This window comes from Thrips palmi, unplaced genomic scaffold (assembly GCF_012932325.1).
Source record: "Thrips palmi isolate BJ-2018 unplaced genomic scaffold, TpBJ-2018v1 HiC_scaffold_15, whole genome shotgun sequence".
Lineage (NCBI taxonomy): Eukaryota > Metazoa > Arthropoda > Insecta > Thysanoptera > Thripidae > Thrips > Thrips palmi.
Window position 1 is genome coordinate 11,111,155 of NW_023144624.1, and position 20,759 is coordinate 11,131,913.

The 20,759-nt window shown below is 51.5% G+C and overlaps 2 protein-coding genes across 2 annotated transcripts; both read left to right on the forward strand.

Annotated features, from left to right (window-relative positions):
* Positions 1 to 5,668: 5,668 nt before the first annotated feature.
* Positions 5,669 to 9,328, forward strand: LOC117641219 (paired mesoderm homeobox protein 2-like; the record flags this gene model as incomplete). Its single annotated transcript, XM_034378370.1, has 6 exons — positions 5,669 to 5,744; positions 7,789 to 7,979; positions 8,062 to 8,137; positions 8,237 to 8,341; positions 8,599 to 8,784; positions 8,918 to 9,328. Coding segments are annotated over 6 exons (747 nt in total), but the record flags the coding sequence as incomplete, so codon positions are not given.
* Positions 9,329 to 9,997: 669 nt separating this feature from the next.
* Positions 9,998 to 19,975, forward strand: LOC117641737 (protein son of sevenless). Its single transcript, XM_034379315.1, has 24 exons — positions 9,998 to 10,376; positions 10,977 to 11,243; positions 11,334 to 11,417; positions 11,499 to 11,579; positions 12,574 to 12,780; positions 12,878 to 13,018; positions 13,095 to 13,304; positions 13,377 to 13,492; positions 13,581 to 13,708; positions 13,797 to 13,997; positions 14,110 to 14,227; positions 14,353 to 14,509; positions 14,584 to 14,691; positions 14,773 to 14,936; positions 15,024 to 15,294; positions 15,368 to 15,523; positions 15,605 to 15,787; positions 15,887 to 16,004; positions 16,094 to 16,263; positions 16,382 to 16,498; positions 16,605 to 16,860; positions 16,945 to 17,276; positions 17,356 to 17,644; positions 17,725 to 19,975. The coding sequence occupies exons 1-24, from the start codon at positions 10,272 to 10,274 to the stop codon at positions 18,204 to 18,206; spliced, it is 4,461 nt and encodes a 1,486-aa protein (XP_034235206.1). The 5' UTR covers positions 9,998 to 10,271; the 3' UTR covers positions 18,207 to 19,975.
* The last annotated feature ends 784 nt before the right edge of the window (positions 19,976 to 20,759 follow it).

Sequence of the window (20,759 nt, forward strand, 5' to 3'; positions counted from 1 at the left end):
GGGAACTGGGGAGGTAGAGAAGCACGTTGGGTTGCCTACCCTCGCGGCGGCAGCACTACATCCTACTCGGATCCCCCTCATTCTAAAAGTAGAGGGCTTGCGAGCTCTGCCGTGCAACGAGCGTGGCCTTTATGGCCACAGTTGACCAATTTTGCACATCGTTGTCGTCGCTCCGTCTCTCTCGCACACATGGGGAGGGGGGGGTGAAATGCTCTGCAGCTGGGAGGGTCGTGCCTCCGTCCAGCTGAACAGCTGTGTGACGCGCGGGCGGACAGGCTAACGCAAAAGCAACCCTCTCGACACCATGCAGCGAGCCTCGACCATTCCCTGGTCGAGCCTTTCATTTCTAGCGCCCAGGCTACCCTGCCGGCGTGCGTGGGGCGAAGGGCTTCCACCAGGATCTCAGCACCAAGCACCTCAGGCTAGCAGGGTACGCGTTTCTGTCGCCGAGGCACGTCCACGTCCACGTCGGCACGGCTGCACAGGAAGCCTGTCCCGAGTCGAAGGCGTCGTCGCGGGTTGCGGGCGTCTTGGCCTAGTACCGGTGGCGGTGGCAAGAGGCAGAGCAGGCGGCAGGCAGAGGCGAGCCCGCCCAAGCGGAACGGGGCACGGATCGCGTTCGAAAGGGTTGCAGCTGCAGAGCGCCTCGTCGGGGTAGGCCGGGGGCGGGAGCCCAGAGCACACCCTCACGGCGGCGCGGCGGCGTCGCGGACGCGGCCCCAGACCGAAGGCCCCGAGGTCCGGACGTCGCTCGAAACTCCGCGGCGAGCTAACTCGTTCGGACAGCTCGAGTCGCGGCGGCCTGGTGCCCGCGGGCAGGGGGAGGGGGGGGAGGGGGAGGGGGAGGGGAACGGGGAGGGCCTTTCGGCATCTTTCGGCCGTATCACGGCAGCCGCGGTGCGCGGTGCAACGCGGTGCAGCCGACAGGGGCGGAACCTGGCGGAACCGGGAAACGGGGAGGATTCCAAGTCGGCAACAGTTGACAGCCCCGCCACCGCGTATCTACACTCTCAACTGCCAAACGACGGTCTCACGCAGGGCGACGCAGGGCCAGGGAGATGTCCTATATCTGGAAAGATGTCAGTGGATGGTGACCATCCTATACATACGATCGTATATGAATCTCGAAGCTGAAAAAAAAAACATCCCGTTCTTTTCACTTTCCTAAAAAATTTCCTCGTCTACCCATGGTTTTCCCCCGGCTCCTCGTTATGGCACGTCGATCTAACATGGTGTTTGCTCCAAAGGTGCAAGCCAGAGAGTCACACGCAGGGGGCAGGGGGCGTTAGGAGGAAGGGGGAGGGGGTCAAATAAACGATCTGCCGCGGGATGGGCACACGGCGCGCGCGCGCTCACACACACACAGACACACACACACGCACACACACAAACACAAACGCGCGCGCGTACCGCTTCCTCTGTCACACAGGCCGCGGCGCCGCGGCTCACACCTGCTTATAATCTGTTAGCGCGGTTGTTCGCCGACGGGAGAATTAGTATTTTTATGATGTCGTGGCGTCGCGTCACCGCAGCGCCACTCATATTCCCGCGGGATGCCGGGACGCTGATGGAAGGCGGCTCGACGGCCCGATGACCCGATCCATTTCCACGACTTGTTTGACCGCCGCCAAACGGAACGTCGGGAAACGTGGAAGAGAAAAATGTGGCAGCATAGCGCCGCGCCGCGCACTGTTCACGCCGCCGCGCCGTCGGCGTTGCGGCGTTAGACGGTCGACTTGTCGGCGCCCATGTATGTTTTCCCCCGGGGGTGTTCGCGCCCTTTCGGCACCCCACGTCAGTAGGACGGGGAGGGGGAGGGGTCAACTCTTAACGAATGTCGGATGGGTAAGCGATTGGCAGTAGGTACCGTGCTTTCCGCCTGGAAGTAGGCTATAAGTGCGACAAAACACCCCCTTCCGACAGACGGACAAGCCTGGCTGCGCGCCGCTCGCCGCGCCACTGTGGGAGGGAAGTCCCACCCGCACTCCTTTCCACGCGCCGCGGTTTCAACGAATGGGCGGGTACGCGGCCCGTACTCCACCCAGGCGCGCCTAGGCGGCAAGGGGCGGACAGAGGACGATTTAGCCGATTTGACAACCGGCGCGCTTTTGGCTCGAGAGTAAGAGACGCCGGGGCGGGGCGGGGTGGGACCAGAAGAGAGGGGAGGGGGTCTGCGGGCCCCGCCGTTGGGCTGTCGCTGCTGTCGCTGCTTGTCGCGGGCCGTCGCTAGCGATTGCACGCCGTGACGGGTTGTGACGGCGGGCTGCGCAGGGCTGCGCAGGGCTGCGCAGGGCTGCGCGGCCACGACGACGGCGGGCTGGTCCTGGTGACGGCGATGGCGGCACTGGCGGCAAGGGGCGAGACCGGGCGAGGGCGAGACGCGCGCAGGCATGTGCCTCGCCGCCGCCTCCGCCGGCCTGGCTGGGGAGGGACATCGGCGTGCTTCCAGGGTCGGAGGCCGCGGCCGAGAGGGGTACACTGCGAGTACACAGTCGACAAGAACTGGGTGCCATGCCAACTGCGGTGCGAAGTCCATTCCTGTGGCTCCAAAATTTCCACCACGATGGAAATTTTAAATTTAAAAAAAAAAAAGAAAAAAATAGACAGGGGCCCAGGCCCAGGGCCTTGTTTTACCGCGCTTCGCTGCCTTCTAGGGCTGCCGAAGCGACAGAGTCACATCCCAAATTTCGCCTCCCTCCAATTTCTTTGGTTGAGGAATCGGAAGGAAAACTGCACACCGCTCACCGGAAGCTCCCCCTCCCCCTCCGCCTCGTCCCAATGCCAAGGTGGCGCCTCCCCACCCTGCCCCTCTCCCCCCGCGCTGCTGTTTCGAGGTCGATTTAGTTTGGGCTGAGCGCTGTGATGGATCGCCCCGGGAAAATGAGCGCGACCGAGTGGAGCGGAGCGACCGAGCCCCTCGATTTGAGGAGATTTGAAAACTTCTGAAGCAAAAGAGGGGAAGGGGCTGCGACCAAATCACAAATGGGGAACTCCATTCTTGGAAATATATGTTCAGTGATTGGCAGAATCGGGGGGCGGGGAGATTTTACCAGAAGTCTGCTAGGTTGCTTAGCCCCAAGGAGAACACCATTGTCACTGGGAGGTCAGAATGGCCCGTGAAATGGCCCAACAATGAATGGAGAAGGTCATCATTATCTTGATGTCCCTTAGACGTCAAGAAAGGCGAGGACGTTGTTTTCCTTGGGCGTGTGTCCGATTCCCCCCCCCCCCTCACTAACCTAAGAGACCTGAAATACACGAACCCCCGCGCATCGAACGTAATTGGCCTGGGCCTGAGTCACCAAAATACTTCCCGTTCCATGTCTATTTCAAACGCAAAAGACGGCAAAAAAAGAGAAGAACATCGGAAAGACACGGCGCGCAGCCGTGCGTTGACAAATGGGGCTGGCGATGTGTTTGGAAGTGGACGCTTCGTTGCAGACAATTATCACTCCTGGTTTCCCAAGCATTCTCCGGGGCTGCCACCCATACAGCGAGCGTGCGGGGCCATGGCGGGGGCGCGTTCGGGTGCCATCGCTCTCAGTCCGCCCCACGGGGACGACGAGACGACGGGGACGAGCGACCCGTCTCCCACTTCGAAGGCACCCCGAATGGGAAACGGGGCCAGACCGGAGGTCGCCGTGCTTCCTCCTGGAGGGGCATCACGGTGGCACCGACGCTGGCGTTCTCCGCATTCCTCACGCGCCAACTGCGGGCAGGGGCGTGTTTTTGCCGTGGCCGCTGTCACCACCCCGGTTACTGCGTTTACTGCGCGGTTTACTGCGTTTACTGCGGTTTACAGCGTTACTGCGCTTTACTCAGTCCACGGACGCCTCGCAAGTTGGGGACGCGCGGAACTTTTAAAAACGGAAAAACGCGATCACGGTTTCGTTTTCTCATTTTCTGGAACGGCAATCGCCAACCGCCAAGGACAGGATGATGTCCTGCCCGCAGACTGATTCCAAACACAATTTTGTTGCCGTCACTCTCGCACTCAAGGTGAGACCCGGCCCGTGGAGGTGCGAGAGAGACGGCGCGACCAGCCTGCGCGGCCCTGGCGGCCCGTTGGTGGCGCAACGCCTTCAATTACGGCTGAAACACGGTGACAATGGCGAGTCGCGCCGAGTCACACGCCGCGGTATTTCAGCCTTCAATACAAGCAATAGATATTTCAGCCGCCCAATTACCCCACAACATTTCGCACCCAATTTCCGAACAGATCCGTTGCGGAGGCGCCAAGGTGCGGGGTGGGGCGGGGCGCGGCGCGGCGCGGCGGGGCGGGGCGGGCGGGCGGGGCGAGGCGGGCGGGCCAGGACGGCGGCGCCCCTCTCGAGAGGGCGGGGCCGGGGGCGGGGCCAAAGTGACGCAGGGCGTCGGAGGCACGGCGTCGCGCCCCACCACGCCCCACCACGGCCCACCACGGGGACCCACCGCACCGAGCGCGCCGACTACTCCCAGCCCAGGTAATAAGTGCGAACAGCTGTTGATTGGGTTAGGGCAGTTTGGTTTGCGTTAGCGCGTCTTCCCCGGAACGAGTTCTCTCGGATGAAGGGCAGTGGGCGAGCTGGTCTAGTTGTCTGGCACGTGTGCGCCAGGTGCGGTGCTGGTAAGGCCACCCGAGCCTGAATAGAGTTCGAGTTGGAGAGATTCAAACTCGGCAGCTTCACGGCCGGCTCGTGCGGCCGCGAGCGGCGCGGCGCACAAGAGCGCCGCGGGTAGGCAACACTCACCTTGCGAGCGCACGGCAGCGCCGCGGATTGCCTATCTCGCACCTGACAGGCTGACTGGCTATTGCCGCGCTTCTCGAGCACCGTGAGGCTGGAGGCGCGACCGGGCGGCGGGGTCACTGTCAAACGTTGCACCTCTGCCCGCCTCTGCCACCACCCAAATGCAGTTGTAAGGACTATTTGTAAGGGCTGAGGATCTGGCATCGCGTGGCCTAGCGTGGCCTGAAAAAAGCATCTAGCAAGGCCTGGTCGTGGACGGCCGGTGGGGCAAATAGAATAAGCTTACGACCCCGCGTTCCAGACAGTTCCAGACGATGTATGGATGCTTCTTAGGCAGAGGCACAATCACAGATACTTTGTTACTTGTTTTGCACTTGTTCATGAACCCTCCGATCTTACCGCCCCGCATTCAATCAGTGTATTAGTAACCTCTTCCTTCCTCTCCCCTCCCTGCGCCTTGACTCCTCCCCTGGGACCCCGAGGCTCTCCCTGCGGCGGAGGCGCGGAGGGGTGGGGCCGGTGGGGCACGGCCGGTACGGTACGGCGTGCTCCCCGTCGTGACGGCCGTGTGGGAACACAGCGTTCGCCTCTTGGCGCCCCAGTCTGTCGACAGCCTCCCGCACGGCGAGCTCGGCGAGCACGGCGAGCACCCCGTCCCGGCACCGCGACCGCACGACCCGCCGCGCCAGGACCCCACGCACTTCTCGCGGCCGTCCCCGCGGCCGCCTCCAGTTTGCAGTCGGGGCACCTCGTCCCGGCACCCCTACGGCCCGTCGAAGGCTTCGGCCGTGCTGCGCCGCCGGGGGCCACGAGGGTGACCACGGGATGTTGAGGCGGCCCCGCGGCCTGCCATGATGGGGTACCCCGCCGCCCTGGAGCCCGTGCACCCCGCGCACCCCGCGCACGCCGCGCTGTACCCGGGCGAGGCTGCCGCCGGCGGGGCGGTGCACGGCGCCACGGACAACGCCCGCCGCTTCTCCGTGACCCGGTTGCTGGAACCGGAGCGGCCCGCCGCCTGCAACGCCGCCTGCAGCGCCGCCTGCGCCACGGACTGCAGCGAGGCGGCGAGCGCTGGACAGCACGGCGCCCAGCACAGTGACGGTACGGTGTACGTGTACGGCACGGCCGCGTCTCGCCCGGGACCGCGAGGCACCGCGAGGTTGATGCCCAGTGACATTGTTTGGACTGCGGTCCAATGCCGCCCCGGGCCGCGGGCCGGCGCGGCGCCGGCCTCCCCTCCCAGTCAAGTTACTGCCTGTTGCTGCGCCGATCAAGTTATGCCCGATCGCCGCGACGTCCGTCTTGCGCGCCGCGGCGCCGCCCCGGTCCGCCGCCGTCCGCTAAGCGACGCTAAGCGACGCCCCGCTATTAATACATTAACCGCGCCTGTCACAACTTGAAACACACCGTCGTTAAATTACTCCTAAAATCTTAAAATAACACTATGTCTTGGGCCACAATGACCGCAGCACCGCGGCGTGGCATGGCGTGGCACCGCGCGCCAGCAATGCCTCCATCAGCCGCCGACCCGCCAAAACGAGAAACAAGGCCGCCAGTTCAAATTTTATTTTTCAGTTTTTCGGGGAATTCCCAGGACGGTGTGCGGGAGCGGGAGGCGCCCGGCCGGCCGAGTGGAAACTTGAACGAGGGGGTCGTTTCGTTTCGCCCGCTCTGCATTTTGTCGCTGTCTCTCTCGCACCTGTTCACGCAACGCCGGGTGAGTGTGCGAGAGAGACAGAGACGAGAGTGCGAATAAGCGATGTTCAGAATCGTTGCGCAGCAGGTACTATACGGCTATCTCCACGACGAAGGGCGCATGTCGAAGACTGTCCTGCAGACTGATTTCGAGAGTCGTTCTCGTCGCTCTGTCTCTCTCGCACTCATGGGGCGTCCCGTGTAGGTGCGAGAGAGACGGAGCGACGACTCTCGGAATCAGTCTACTGGCGGCGTGGAGAGGTGCCGCACCGCCACTATAAATACGGTCGCTTTGCTGTCAGTGTCCATTTCCTTTACAATTTGTTGTGACCCCCTCGCCCCGCGCCTCGCACCTTTCCTCCCATGACGCCCTCCTCTCTGCCTGCACCGCCTCTGCCCGCGTGCGCCGTCCTTTCTTCCCCCACCCCCTTCGGATTTGATGAAGCAACACAGCAAAGCTGGTTGTCAAACACGCTCTCCTGGAAGCGAAGAACATAATCACCCGTCCCTCCAACCTCAAAGCCTGTGCGGAATTTCCTCAGTACGCTTCAAGGAAAGCGAAGGCTTCAAAAGTCTCGTTTGCCCTCAAAGCCACAATAATTGCCGTTCTGCCCCGTGCCACAGCGTCAGGCAGACCCCTCATACAAACCCCTCAGGCAAACCCAACCCTTCAGGGCACTGCCTCGACTGTTCGCTTCAGAAAATTTATCAAAATTTCCTTGGACAAAGTCTTAGTTGTTTTGAAAGGAGAAGGGGGTTACGACCTACACACGTACAGCGCACTTTCTCTTGCACTTTCTTCTGCTTTTCGCTGAAAATTATCTGCCCTGTCTTGGCGAGGCGGACGTCTCACTTTTGTCGACCAGGTTGGAGTCGTTGAGGGTTGTCGTGGCGAATTGAAAATGGCTTTTCCATGCATCCCTCGGTATCCCTGAGTCCCGCCGCCGCGCTGGCTGGGCCTGCTGGTCCATGCCCCGCCCCGCCACGCGAGGCCGTGTTCGCCTAGGTCGTGTAAAGTGTTCCGGTGCTACTCATGTGGATCGCGTTAACGACCGAACAGGGCGGCCTGTTCGCGTCCGCCTGGCCGTGCATCGCCACGGAGTCGGCCGGGCGATTCCGAAGAGACGTTTCGTCGCTCCGTCTCTCTCGCGCCCAGACAGGACGCCCCATGAGTGCGAGAGAGACAGGGCGACGACACGACTCCGAAGGCACGTGGGCCGCACATGGGCGGGGCGGGCAAGGCCTCGGCCGCAAACCGCAAGCAGGCCAAGCAGGCCTGACGCAGGCCGCCAACCGGCCAACAGCCAAAGGCAGCCGATCTCGCCGACTAGACCGACTGACTGACGCAGCAGCCCTTTCCTTCCAGATGAGGACTCCCCCGCGGGCGGCGCGGCCGGGCGGCGGCGGTCCTCGCAGAAGCCGCGCCGCAACCGGACCACCTTCAGCTCGGCGCAGTTGGCGGCGCTGGAGCGCGTGTTCGAGCGCACGCACTACCCCGACGCCTTCGTGAGGGAAGACCTCGCCAGGAGGGTGCAGCTGAGCGAGGCGCGCGTGCAGGTGGGCTGGCTTTCTTCAGACAAAGATATCTTTCTTTTGCCGTTGTTGCTGTTTGAAAATAAACGTGGTTCGTCTGCTGCAGGTGTGGTTCCAGAACCGGCGGGCCAAGTTCCGGCGCAACGAGCGGAGCGTCATGTCGAGTCGTGGCTGCGGCCTCGGCGCCGGCGTCGCGGTGGGCGTCGCGGTGGGCGTCGCGGTGGGCGCCGGGGTGGGCGCCGCCCCCCTGCCCCCGCCAATGGCGTCGCCGCTGGGGGCAGGCCTGGGGGCGGGCCTGGGGGCGGGCCTGGGGGCGGGCCTGGGCCTGGGCGCTCTCACCGCACCCTTCGGCCCACAGGACCAGGACACGGCACACCGACACCTGGGTACGCACTTATGGCACTTACTTGTCGTGTTGGCGGGGCTCCGCGCGGGGCTCCAAGCAGACTGATTCCAAGCGGTCGTGCTGTCCGTCTCCTCCTACCCATGCACTCCGCAGAGTTTGTGAGAAAGAGAGCGCCGGAGCGATTGAAACGCCGCGGGCTTACACCGTACCCTGCACTGCTGTGGGCCGCGGTTCGCGCTTCGTGCTCTGTGTTCGCGTCGTCAAGTGTTTATTTAGTTCGGTCGTTGCGTGTTGCAGGGGACGCCCAGTCGGCCCAGTCCATGACGGACTACTCCATGCTATGGAAGGGAGCGGAGGCCGCCAGCCTGGGCCAGAGCCTGGGGCAGAGCCTGGGGCCGGGGCTGGTCCACCCCGAGGCCCCTCTCCTGCACCACGGCCACCACGGCCACCAGCCCAACCCTTCCTGCGCGTTCATGGCGGCAGGTAAGAGAGAGAGAGGGGCTCTTGCGGCGCAGAATGCTGAGTGGGCGCCTGGGCGGCCTAGATGCCAAGTGGTTCAAGGCGGGCCATGGGCGGGCTTTGGCCGCTTGGGCTTATTGATGTTTTGTGTTTGCAGGCCTGCCACCAGCTTACAGCACGACGAGCGCCCCGTACAGCGTCACGACCAGTATCGCCAACCTGAGACTGCGAGCGCACGAGTACAGCAGAGACGCGCTTAGCTATTACTGACTTTCGATATTCATGAAAATACCGAAAATACCACGTGCCATACTTGCGGATAACAAGAGCAATCAAAGTTTTGTTACTTTCGGGATCCATGCGAATGGATACACGTATACACCTAAAGCAACAATCCCTAAAGGAGCAGGAACCATTGCAAATTGAAAGCGCACTGCAAATTCCTCCGATGATATTTGATCATATTTCCAACTACAAAATGTCACATCGTAACCAACGACTGACTTAGTTTAACCATGCTGCTTAGTATGTGCGCGTTCAGTTGTTGGCGAATAAACATTTGACTCTATCACCTGCGTTTTGCTTTTCCCTGCGTGCTCGATGGGTTGCCTGCCCGTCGGGCGTCGCGTCTCCCCCAGACCGAGCCCCAGGCCACATCCTTGCTGTACTAATTTAAATCAATCATGCGAATGAGTGCCCTGCCTGCCTTCGTGATAGGTGCACTCCTCACATAACGCTGTTGACAATAACATTCAGAATATTTTCACGAATGCGAAGTGAAACAAAGCCGAAGGGGAATACCGCCAATGCACAGTGTGATGCCACACACGCTGCATCCGCGAGACAAAGTATTTGTCCGTTCTCCCCGTCCCCCGTCCCCCGTCCCCAGACCCGGGTTCAAACTTCCTGCCGGACGCTGTACACTTCTGCGGGAACTTCTGGAACTCTAAGAGAGGGAAACAGACTTTTCTCCATTCACTCCACGCATTGCCATTCGAACTCATTTTGAATCACGGGCATCCTGTCACCACTGTAATCAACGGGAATTCCCCTACTTCATTGTCACCCAAAAGAACTCGATTTCGAGGGAAAGCAAAGAACAGCGGCTTCTGTTCTCTGACCTCGATATGATTAAAATGCGAGTCTGGTTTATTGTTGGCATCCTTAAGCATTCGGAGCGACTTGCAGTGCCTGGGCTTTCGGGGGACTTTCCCACCGTTATGTTGGCGTCCCTACCCTGCAACTCCCGCAGGCGCATGCGCGTAGTGCAGTTGTTTACCGAGTGATGCAGAGCGTTTGTGTTTTCACAATTATGGATTTATTGTCGTTGTCTGTTGATTAAGTGATGTGCTGCGGTCTTATGAACGAACGAGAATTGCACAAGTTGACATGAAGTGTTTAAGTAGTCGGTGCATTGGGAGTCTACGGGCAGGGAACCATGGTGGACAATAGGCACATCACTAGTTGCCTCTGAGATCGGTGGAGTTTTTTCGGGATTTGTGCACTTTGCAATGTTCTCAACACCGTCATCTGGCCCGGACACGCATAACTATGATTTTGAGAAGGAGGAAAACGCTGTCAAATGGCGTGGTGTGTTTGTCCAGTCCCTGAAAAAGGTAAGCAAAGGGGTGACGGGCCGCGGCCCTGGTCCAGGCGGCCCTCCGCTCCGAGCGGCTTGGCAAAGCCAGAGCTAAGCAGCAGAGCGCAGCTCGTCTCGCCGCGGCTGGATTTTGACAGTCAAAGACGAACGGTGGTCCGCGCGGGCTTACGAATCTCGTCCAACTATCCCTGAAATATACAGACCCCTCCCTTGGCCATCCTCGACTGTCATTATAGGGGAATTGCAGACAGCTCTGTGCAAGGCACTGAAAGTAAGGTTAGGGGATCTGTTTGTAAACATTATTAAATCGTGATCAGACCCTCTATGAAGAGCCGTGGGTGGTTTTATTTATAGAAATGACTCACTAAAATCGTTCGTTTTCCTCGTACCCGATCATTATTTTGCAGATTGTGGGAGTTGTTGTTCCTCAGTTAGGTTAGGTGACTCATTGCATGTTCAGTGTAATTTTGTTACTTTATGGGTGTCTTTTTAAAGTTTCAATGTTTAGTGTCCATTTCAATTTCAGCATAAAAATATTTTAATGCATTTTGATTTGAGGTGGCATGTAGATCCTGTCCAATTGTTTATATTTTGTTGTTTATCTCTGCCCACTCAGGTGCTGGAACAAGTGCATCCGTCTTTGACTGCAAGAGAGGATGCCTTGGAGCGAGTTGAAACGCTGATACTGCGGCTGCTTGGCATGCTATGTGCTCGTCCACCTCCTCACACAGTGCAAGATGTTGAGGACCGAATCAAACGCACCTTTCCAGGGCCCATTGATTGCTGGGCCCTCAATGAAGCAAGAGAAGCATTGGAGAAGGGTAAAAAGAAAGAAAATAAGTTAGTTTTGCCTGTTGATAAAGTCCACACCATGCTCATCAAGGTAAATGTTCCCTGCAAGTTGTTGTTTTGTCATTATAATGATTAAAAGGTCAGGCTTCTAATGTTAGTATTTTGTTGGTATGCTCACTAGGATGTGCTACAGTACAAAATCGACACTCAAGTCACACAGTTCTTAGTTGCTGTTCTTGAATATATTTCTGCTGATATACTGAAGGTAATTCTGTTCTCATATTTCAATGATGCAACTTATTTAGCTGCTGGTATTAATTTGCATTCTTCCTCATGTTTTTTCTAGTTGGTTGGAAACTATGTCAAGAATATTCGTCATGTAGAAATTTCCAGTCAAGATGTACGAATAGCTATGAATGCTGATAAAGTAAGTGTGCACCATTTCCTATTGGGTGTCCGTTTGTTTTGTGTGCTCAAATGTGTAAATTGATGTTTTTGATGCATTGCTTTAAGTGTCTCATGAAAAGGCAACTGTAGCCAAATCCCGTGCCAGAAATTAACAGAAGCATTTAGCATGGTGTACCCTAACCACTGGTGTAATGCAGCTTTTGAAAATGAAACTTCATAAATAAATGTGATAATGAGAGGGCTCAAAATCTATTTTGTTTACGGTCTATGTCTTATTTTTGGTGCTGTGCTCCTCTTTTCATGCGCTCATTAGAGGTTGCTAGGTGGTATGTAATGAATGGCTGATATGTATCACATTGCAAAGCCTCTCATTTAAACTTTCAATTTGTTGTTTTAGCAATAAAACTTTGTAATTTATTTTTTTCGACTAGAGGAACATGCTTCCCTCAATTACTTTGAGGCAATAGACTAGCTTGGAGATACATCTTACTTGCTGTAAATTATGTTCCTAGTGTCCTTGTCAGTATCTTTTGGAGCATGATTCTTCTGTAACCTTGAATCAACATTCAATGCATGCAATTATATGGTTTTCCCCTAATATTATCGTGTTAAATTACCTTCACTAAAATTTTGCGTTTTGTGTGCTTTCTGAATGGATAGACCACTTAAAAGGTTTAGGTCTTAATTATAACCTTTACTAATGCCCTTGTCATTCCCCAGTTAAGTTTACTTAAGTCCAAATGCCTTATCCCTAAAGCAGCATGCTCTAGTCAAAGTTTGTTTTTAATTGCTTTTCTGTTTATTACTATGTAAAGATTAGTTTATTATCCTAGCAATCATGAGATTACCTGTAAGCCTTGCATCTTTGCAATTTCTCCTGTAATTTAGTCATATTTCTTCTTTTGTTGTATTGAAACCAGTTTGCTCTTACCTATCCCTTTTTCACCCACTTTCCTTTTTGAAGTTTTGAATGTCAGCGGCATATTTAAATTAATGAGAATCTTGTGTGACAGGTGCTATTGGACTTGTTTTGCCAAGAAGATGATAGCAACTCTGCAACCACTGTTGCAAATGTACCAGATTTGCATCGTACTCCTCAAACTTATGAAGAAGTGGTCAAGGATCTCATACATGATGAGAAGCAGTATCTAAGGGACCTCCATATGATAATAAAAGTTTTTAGAGAAGAAATAGCAAAAGTAGTGGATCATGACAGCAAGGTCTGTAAATGTTTTCTGATATGTACTTGGCACTCAAAAGTGTGTTTTTTTTAGTTTCTTTTTTTAAAAATAAATTTTGTTTTCTCTTGTTATGCAGGAACTAGATTTAATGTTCAGCAACATCATGGAAATCCAAGAATTAACGGTAACTCTGTTGGGCTCCCTTGAAGACATGTTAGAAATTAGTGATGAGAAGCAAGTTCCTGCTGTAGGAAGCTGCTTTGAAGAACTGGCAGAGGTATTGTTACAGCTCGATAGATTTTACTTGTGATTCTATACTGATTCACAATAACTAACATGTTTCTTTGATTCAGAATGCTGAGTTTGAAGTTTATAATACATATGCAAGAGATATTATTCAAGAACCATGTAGAGGAATGTTGTCAAAATTACTTGCAAGGACAGATGTGTATGATGCATTGCAATCAGCTGGCCATGGATTCAGGGAGGCTGTCAAATACTATTTGCCGAAGTTACTTCTTACGCCAGTGTGGCACTGCTTTCTTTATTTTGATTATGTTAAGGTAAGCTTCAGATCATTATGGTAGTGATGATCTACAAAGTGAATTTTATCACCATGACAACCATTTTTGCAGGTACTTCAAAGGTTTTGTCCCTTGAAAGAAGATAAAGAGACACTAGAGCAAGTGGGAGGCCTTTTAACACCCCTTGAGGTCAAACTTAATTCAATTGTTGGGAAACCTCCCAAGCAGTAAGTGTATCTTCTATTTGTAAATTTTTGTATTTGTATTGGATGTGAGTAAATTTTGCTAATGTGTTGTTTTCTTTCTGCTATTTAGGGAAGTGGGAGTGCGGCAGCCGCGGGCCCGGCGCCAAGCCGCTCTTGAAAAGACCAATGAGCTGCATGACACTATTGGCGGCTGGGACGCCAAAGAGGTTGGGCAGTGTTGTAATGAATTCATAAGAGGTTCGTGACAAAGATATTTACTGTAATGTGCTGAAGGACCTGAATTTGCTACTTTGTTGCATTAACATGGAAATTTTTGCCTTTGCAGAGGATACACTTGGTAAAGTGGGCTCAGGGAAACGGTTAACTGAACGCAGAGCATTTCTGTTTGATGGTCTAATGGTGCTCTGCAAGCCAAACAATAAACGGACATCTGTGTCTGTTAACATTGGTCCTCAGGGAGAATACAGAGTAAAGGAAAAATTCTTTATTCGCAAAGTAGAAATAATTGACCGGGAAGATTCAGATGGTAATTTATTCAATTTTCATTCACCCATTAGAGTTCTTTTTTTCAAGTAAACATTGATTACAGAAAACTGTTTGTACAATGTTGTTCATATTAATTTCTGCTTCATTTTCAGAGTTGAAACATGCTTTTGATATTGCTCCTCGAGCTGGTCCAAGTGTGACATTAGTCTGCAAAACAGCCGAAGAAAAGAATAATTGGATGGCTGATTTAATTATGTTGAATACTAAAAGGTACATTAATTGATTATTGCACATTTTGCTTGTATAATGACTGGATTACTACCCAATAATCAAATGATTTCCTTTTATTTGTTCTGGTCTTATTGTTCAGTGGTATTTGTGTTATTTATTTTCAGCATGTTGGAACGAACTCTTGACAGTATATTGCTGGATGAAGAGAAGAAGCATCCTTTAAAGCTTCCCCCTCCTCATCTGTACAAGTTTGCTGAAGCTGACTCCAAGGACAATATTGCTTTGGAAGAAAGGGAAAATGGTGGTGTCCCTCTGATAAAGGTACAATCATTTCTGCAAAATATTACTGTGTATTATCTTCAATTTTTCTTATCTTATTGTCTAATTAATTTCAGGGAGCCACCTTGTACAAATTGGTTGAAAGGCTCACCTATCATATCTATGCTGACCCCATGTTTGTGAGAACTTTTCTGACAACATATCGAAGTTTTTGTACACCAAAGGTAAAAGTTCTTTTCAGTGTATCAGTGGATGGATGCTGAAAATTTCGTTCTTTAACCCTAACCTAATCTTGTGTGTTGTAGGAACTATTGAACTTGCTCATTGAAAGATTTAGTATCCCTGACCCATCATTGGTGTATGAGGACCAGGAGAACAATGATGGTGACAGCGATGTCAATATCTCAAATATCCAGAGAGAGGATTGGAAGAGGTATCGAAAGGAGTACTGTCAACCAGTGCAATTCAGGTGACTTCAGAATACTTAAAATTTCTATTTACTGTAAGGCTATTTTCCAAAGTTCAAAATATCTAACCATTCTTCTACTTTGTGCAGGGTTTTGAACGTTTTGCGCCATTGGGTAGATCATCATTATTATGACTTCGAAAGAGATCCAGAACTTTTAGAAAAACTTCATGATTTCCTGGAAACAGTACAAGGGAAATCCATGCGAAAATGGGTTGTCTCTGTCATGAAAGTGGTGAAGAGGAAAGCTGACAGTGATGCTAATGTCCAGCAGCGTGAAATCACATTCCCCTTTGACCGATCTCCTCCCCCAATTGAGTGGCACATCAAATGTGCTGAGGAAGAATGGACCATACTCACTGTAAGTGTGTACAATTACAGAATTGTAAAAGTTGTCAGAGCTTTTTTACTATTCACTTATTTTCAATCCACAGCTACATCCAATTGAAATTGCCCGTCAACTCACATTGTTGGAGTTTGACTTGTATCGAGCAGTCAAACCATCTGAGTTAGTTGGGAGTGTGTGGACCAAGAAGGACAAAGAACAGTCATCCCCTAATCTACTACGCATGATCAAACATACCACAAATGTGAGTGATGAAAGCACTTTAAGGACAGTCAGGATCTCAGTTAGTCAATCAGTGATTTGATTTGCTTTTGTTTTCTTGTAGTTCACTCGATGGCTGGAAAGGAATATTGTTGAAGCAGAGAACCATGATGAACGAGTGGCAGTTGTGTCTCGTATTATTGAAGTGATGATGGTGCTCCAGGAGCTGAACAACTTCAATGGAGTTTTGGCTGTTGTATCTGCTATGGGCTCTGCATCTGTTTACAGGCTTAAGTTTACATTTTCTGTAAGTCCTTCATTTCAAATTTAAGATGATTTTGACACCTCTCTCTGTCATTTACAGGTCTGATGATTGTGTTATTATTGTTGTGTTTGTGGATTTCAGGCTCTTTCTGCTCGTCTGGAAAAGGCTCTTGAGGATGCAAGGGATTTGAATAGTGACCATTTCAAAAAGTACCAAGAAAAGCTAAGATCAATAAACCCTCCATGTGTTCCCTTCTTTGGTTTGTTGCTTGTTCCAATAATTTCACTATTGATCTTTATTACAGTACACAGTACCCTAACCTTTCAACACATGTTACTCTCATTTCAGGAATGTACCTTACAAACATCCTGCACATAGAAGAAGGAAACCCAGATTTCTTACCTAATGCTCCAGCTCTCATAAACTTTAGCAAACGACGAAAGGTTGCTGAAATCACTGGGGAAATTCAGCAATACCAGAACCAACCCTATTGCCTTTCTGTGGAAATGAAAATTAGGGTAAGCTCTTCATCTAAATTTTTGGTCCAAATCCTTTCAAACTTTTATTATTATTTAAAATATGTATTACCATTATTGCTTAAAAGATGAAATTGAAAACTGTTTGTTTCATTTACAGCGTTTTATTGAGACTTTGAATCCATTTGACAATATGCCTGATTTGGAAATAGCTGATTTCCTGTACAGGAAAAGTTTGGATGTGGAACCAAGAGGTGTACAACGACCACCTAGATTTGTGAGTATCTGAGCTTGAAAGTTACTGCAGGAAAGGAAATATTTGAGCTGCACCCCATTGCTTACCTGTCCCTATTCCTAATTAATCTGTTTTGCACCTTATCCAGTCGCGTCGATGGCCAGATTTGAATTTGAAGTCGCCCGGCATCAAGCCACGCAATATCCTTGTACGGTCTCACCCTCCCACGCCCCTGACCAGTGTCACCGAGCGAACAGCTCCCTTCCACGCCGACAAGGACGGCGAAGACACCCCCCGCACGCCCCTGACGGCGTCTGCACCGCACACGCCTCCCCCGCACACCGGCTCCATTTCTTCCCCCTCAGACTTCAGTGTGTTTGCCACTGTCGTCCTAGGTCCTTCGGGTAAGTCACGTTCCCCTGCTCCAGCTCGTGTGTGGAGTGGCCGAAGTGTCGGACCTGATGCGATCCTCGCTGTCCGTGTTGCAGGCATCGGCAACATGTCACCGGGGCTCATGTCCCACGCCTCCATGCACTCCCAGTCCACCGTGAGCTTGGTGTCGCCCACCTTCCAAGGATCCAACCTGGTGGGGCTGGCGGGGTTGGTGGGGCCTGGAGGGTCTCCGGCCACGTCGCCCTCGTTTGTGCACCCGCCGCCCATCCCGCCGTTCCCGGCGCCGGACAAGATGCCCCCGCCCGCCAACCCGCCGCCACTGCCCCCGAGGCGGCCGCGGGAGAGCTCCATCAGCGACGGCGCGTCGGGCCCGGCGCTGTCGCCCGTGTCTATCCACGCCCCGACGAGGTTCCCGTCGACAAGCCAGGTACAGTGCAGTGGCGGGGTTCTCTTCGCTTTCCTGCGGAGTATTGGCAAGGCTTGACTTGTGGTGACTCCGATTCCAGGCGCAGGCACTGCAGGCGCGACAGGCTCCCGACGCCCCCATCCTGCCTCCGCGTGACCTGTCGCCGCCCCCGCTGCCGCCCAGGACGAGCACGCTGCCCAGGCCGCACGCCCAGTCTGCCCTGCTGTTGCGTCGCAACTCGGGCATCGCGGACGCGTCGGGCCTGAACGCGACGCAGACTGCACCGCGACGGCACATGTCCATCAACGGGCCCATTTTGGCGTCCTCCACGTCGCAGCCGCCGTCGCCTCCAGCCAACAGCAGTACTAGTCCCGTTACCTATGCTTCAAGTGAGTCAAGTCGCACAATCTAATCTGGCATGGCACCTTGTACTGTTCTCTGGCTAGAGATTAACGGAGTTGTGTTGCAGCTGGTGCCGGCACCTTGAACCACCCCATCAACCACCGAGCCACGCAGTCCGTGCCCGTCCTCAACCACGGCCGCCAGGGCAACCACGTGCCTCCTCCCATAGGCTCCATCGGGCCCTCGCGGCACGGCCACAACTTGAGCTCCCTCACCCGGCACGGCACCCACGGCAGCCAGACGCTGCCCACATCGCGGACTTGCGCCGTCCCCGGGCCCGCCCCCATCCCCATCCCCATTCCCATCCCATGCCCCACGCCGGCCCTGTCTCTCAATCGGCACGGCAACCAGCTCGGCACCACGGGGTCACTGTCCCTGTCCCTGCAGAGCAGGCCCATCGCCCACCAGCGCCACGGCAGCACCAGCGACTGCCCGCCGCCCTCGCCTTCGCCCCTGACGTCGCCGTCAAGTTTAACGTCGCCCACCCCAAGGCTGCCGCCCAAGCCACAGGGCACTGCCGGAGCGTCGGGTGGCCACGCAGCGAGTTGATGGAGGAACTTTGTTGTATAATGTGCTCTGGTCTTAAAATGAACTATAATTTTTATTGCCCTTCCCCCACTTAAGATTCCACATGCTTCAGAGGAAATTTTAAAAGTTTATGTACTGCTGCCGCTTTTGTTGCAGTACTGTCATTTTCTCTTATTTGTTGTTGCGCTGTTGCATTGGAATGTGGTGCTTTTATTTTCCATGTGAATATCTAAATTGACATTTTCTTTAAGTTATATTTTTGTCATAGCTTTTCAGAGTTTTAAACTATTTTTTCTGACGTAAGTTGTTTTTTTATGATTTTTTTTCCTTTCATCAACTTTATTCTTTGTCTCTTTGATTGTATTGTTTTATAAAGCTTCATAAATGGGATTTCCCAATTTTATTTTTGATCAATTCTACTATGTTGTTCTATTAAGGGCTAGAAATGAATTCCTTGTTAATTTTTGCATGAATTTTTAACAGGGAAAGAGAATTTGAATTCAAGACTTTATTTCAAAACAAAAAAAAAAAACTTACTACATCTTTATCTCCTGAATCTTTTGTTGAATTAGAGCTGTAAGGGAGTGAACATGAAAGAAGATCAAGTGTTTTGCAGTTTGCACACAATGAACAGTGTTATGGGAGGAAGCCTTTTGTTACAACCTTGTGTTTTGTGTCTGCTTGTGTGGGGTTAACCGACTCCTTAGAAATATAGCCACCTTATTTTTAAGACAATATTTTGTGATGAATATAAATCAATTTCATTTATTGAATGTTTCTCTTTACAAATGTTTTGCAGTAATGTTGTGAATGCCATCAGTTATGCTTAGTTTTAAAGCTTAGCTTGATTGAATACTAGATATGGAGACCTGTATAGGTTCTTACCGTAATTTCTTTTATACTGGAAAATATTAAGAGCACAAATTTACAACTTTATTGTGCAAGTCCAAAGTGTTGGATTTTAGATGCAATTAGTGAACATAAAATGTGCCTGGAAAGATAATGATATTTATTGTAGGTTTCTGTTCTGATATCATACAACACTCAAATAATGTATGTATGGCTGGGTTTCAACAAGAAAAGTTATAATTATTCTGCTCATCAATTGTTTCATCATGGTCATTTGGGAAAAGTGTAATATTGGCTCTGCAGTGAACTTCCTCCCCATATTTGAAATCTTCGTCTGCCTAGTTGACCTACAGGTCTTCTTAGCATTGGATGCTAAGGGCGAAGACAATTTAAAATTTTACTTGCAAGCTGCGAGTCATTTGCAATGATGAAAGTGTGAACTGTGCATTTCCATGGAACACATGCTGTAAGAAAATTATGTGCAGGTTCTTTTTCAGAACCCTTTAAGTTGTGAGAATGACTGGCACCTGGTGCTGTATTGATTTGCCACTGTTTCCGTGCCAAAATGTAACATTCCGGGTTTGATGTTTTACAACCAAACCCTTTATGACTTGTAATTTAAACTCATGTTTTCTGCATATGATTATACACATAAATGTACTGTAAATGCAGATGGTAGTCGAAGAGTCAGGAAGAACCACAAATGTTGTATGACAGATGAATGAACTGTGATATGTAGTGTTTTTAATTTTGTGATTGATTTTTTTATGACCTTGGTAGGTAAGTAGTGTATATAAGTGTGCCTTATATTCTATACATAAGGCGCATGAATCCTATATATGCAGTATATATAAAGTATATAAATGACCAAACGATGAATCATAATTCATTGCTTATGTATGTGATTGTATAGAATAAATAAATAAATTGTTAAGAAAGCAGTCGCTGTTGTCATGTTTTACTTCTTTGTAAAAAGTTGTTACAATTTGTTCACTCCTCCACCTTCTGCTTGCCTTAAGGTGACTGGCATTTCAAGTTCGAGATGAGATTTGAAGCTTTGGTTAATTTTATTTTAAAGCGATTACCCCCATGCTGGTTGAGGTTTATTGGGTCACAATAACTTTACAGCACTTACAGTTTTAAAAAATATAATACATTGACCGCTGCCACATGCAGAAGGTACACTGCAGTTCATTTAATCATGGAATCATTCACCCTCATGCACTCAATTAGCTCTCTGATGAAAAAAAATCACAGGATGGCAAAGAATTTTTGTTTTTCCCATTCCATTCCTTCTTCTAGTACAGGCACTCACGCATGTACACATCTACAAATTGCATTAATTAAACATCTTCATATTATACATAATAGTAAGCCACAGGACCAAACCAAGCCCTTTCTCATGAAATGTGCACAAAAGCGCCACTACTCTATATTTCTACCTTGATATGAAGAGTTGTATTTGGAATTTAACAATGTAAAAGTTACCAGAGTATTCAGTATTAGTTTATGAACAGCTTAACATACAGTCTTGGCTCCAACAGAAGAAGTCTTTGAGCACAAAAATAAAAGGATGTATGGCAGACAATTAGATTATCCCTGGAATTTGGATTAGGTCAAAAGAGGGACCAGTTTTGTGCGTATCACCAATGAATACAGTGTTAGAGGGAGTGATGCCCAGTGAGCACTTAAAACTGAGGTGAGTCCACACAGAGTAAAAATAAC

Bases quoted from the DNA above. Each gene is read 5' to 3' on its own strand.
- LOC117641737 (XM_034379315.1), top strand. From the start codon at position 10,272: ATGTTCTCAACACCGTCATCTGGCCCGGACACGCATAACTATGATTTT. The intron at 11,244-11,333 runs GTAAATGTTCCC...TATGCTCACTAG, and splicing joins TCCACACCATGCTCATCAAG to GATGTGCTACAGTACAAAAT. The intron at 12,781-12,877 runs GTCTGTAAATGT...CTTGTTATGCAG, and splicing joins TAGTGGATCATGACAGCAAG to GAACTAGATTTAATGTTCAG.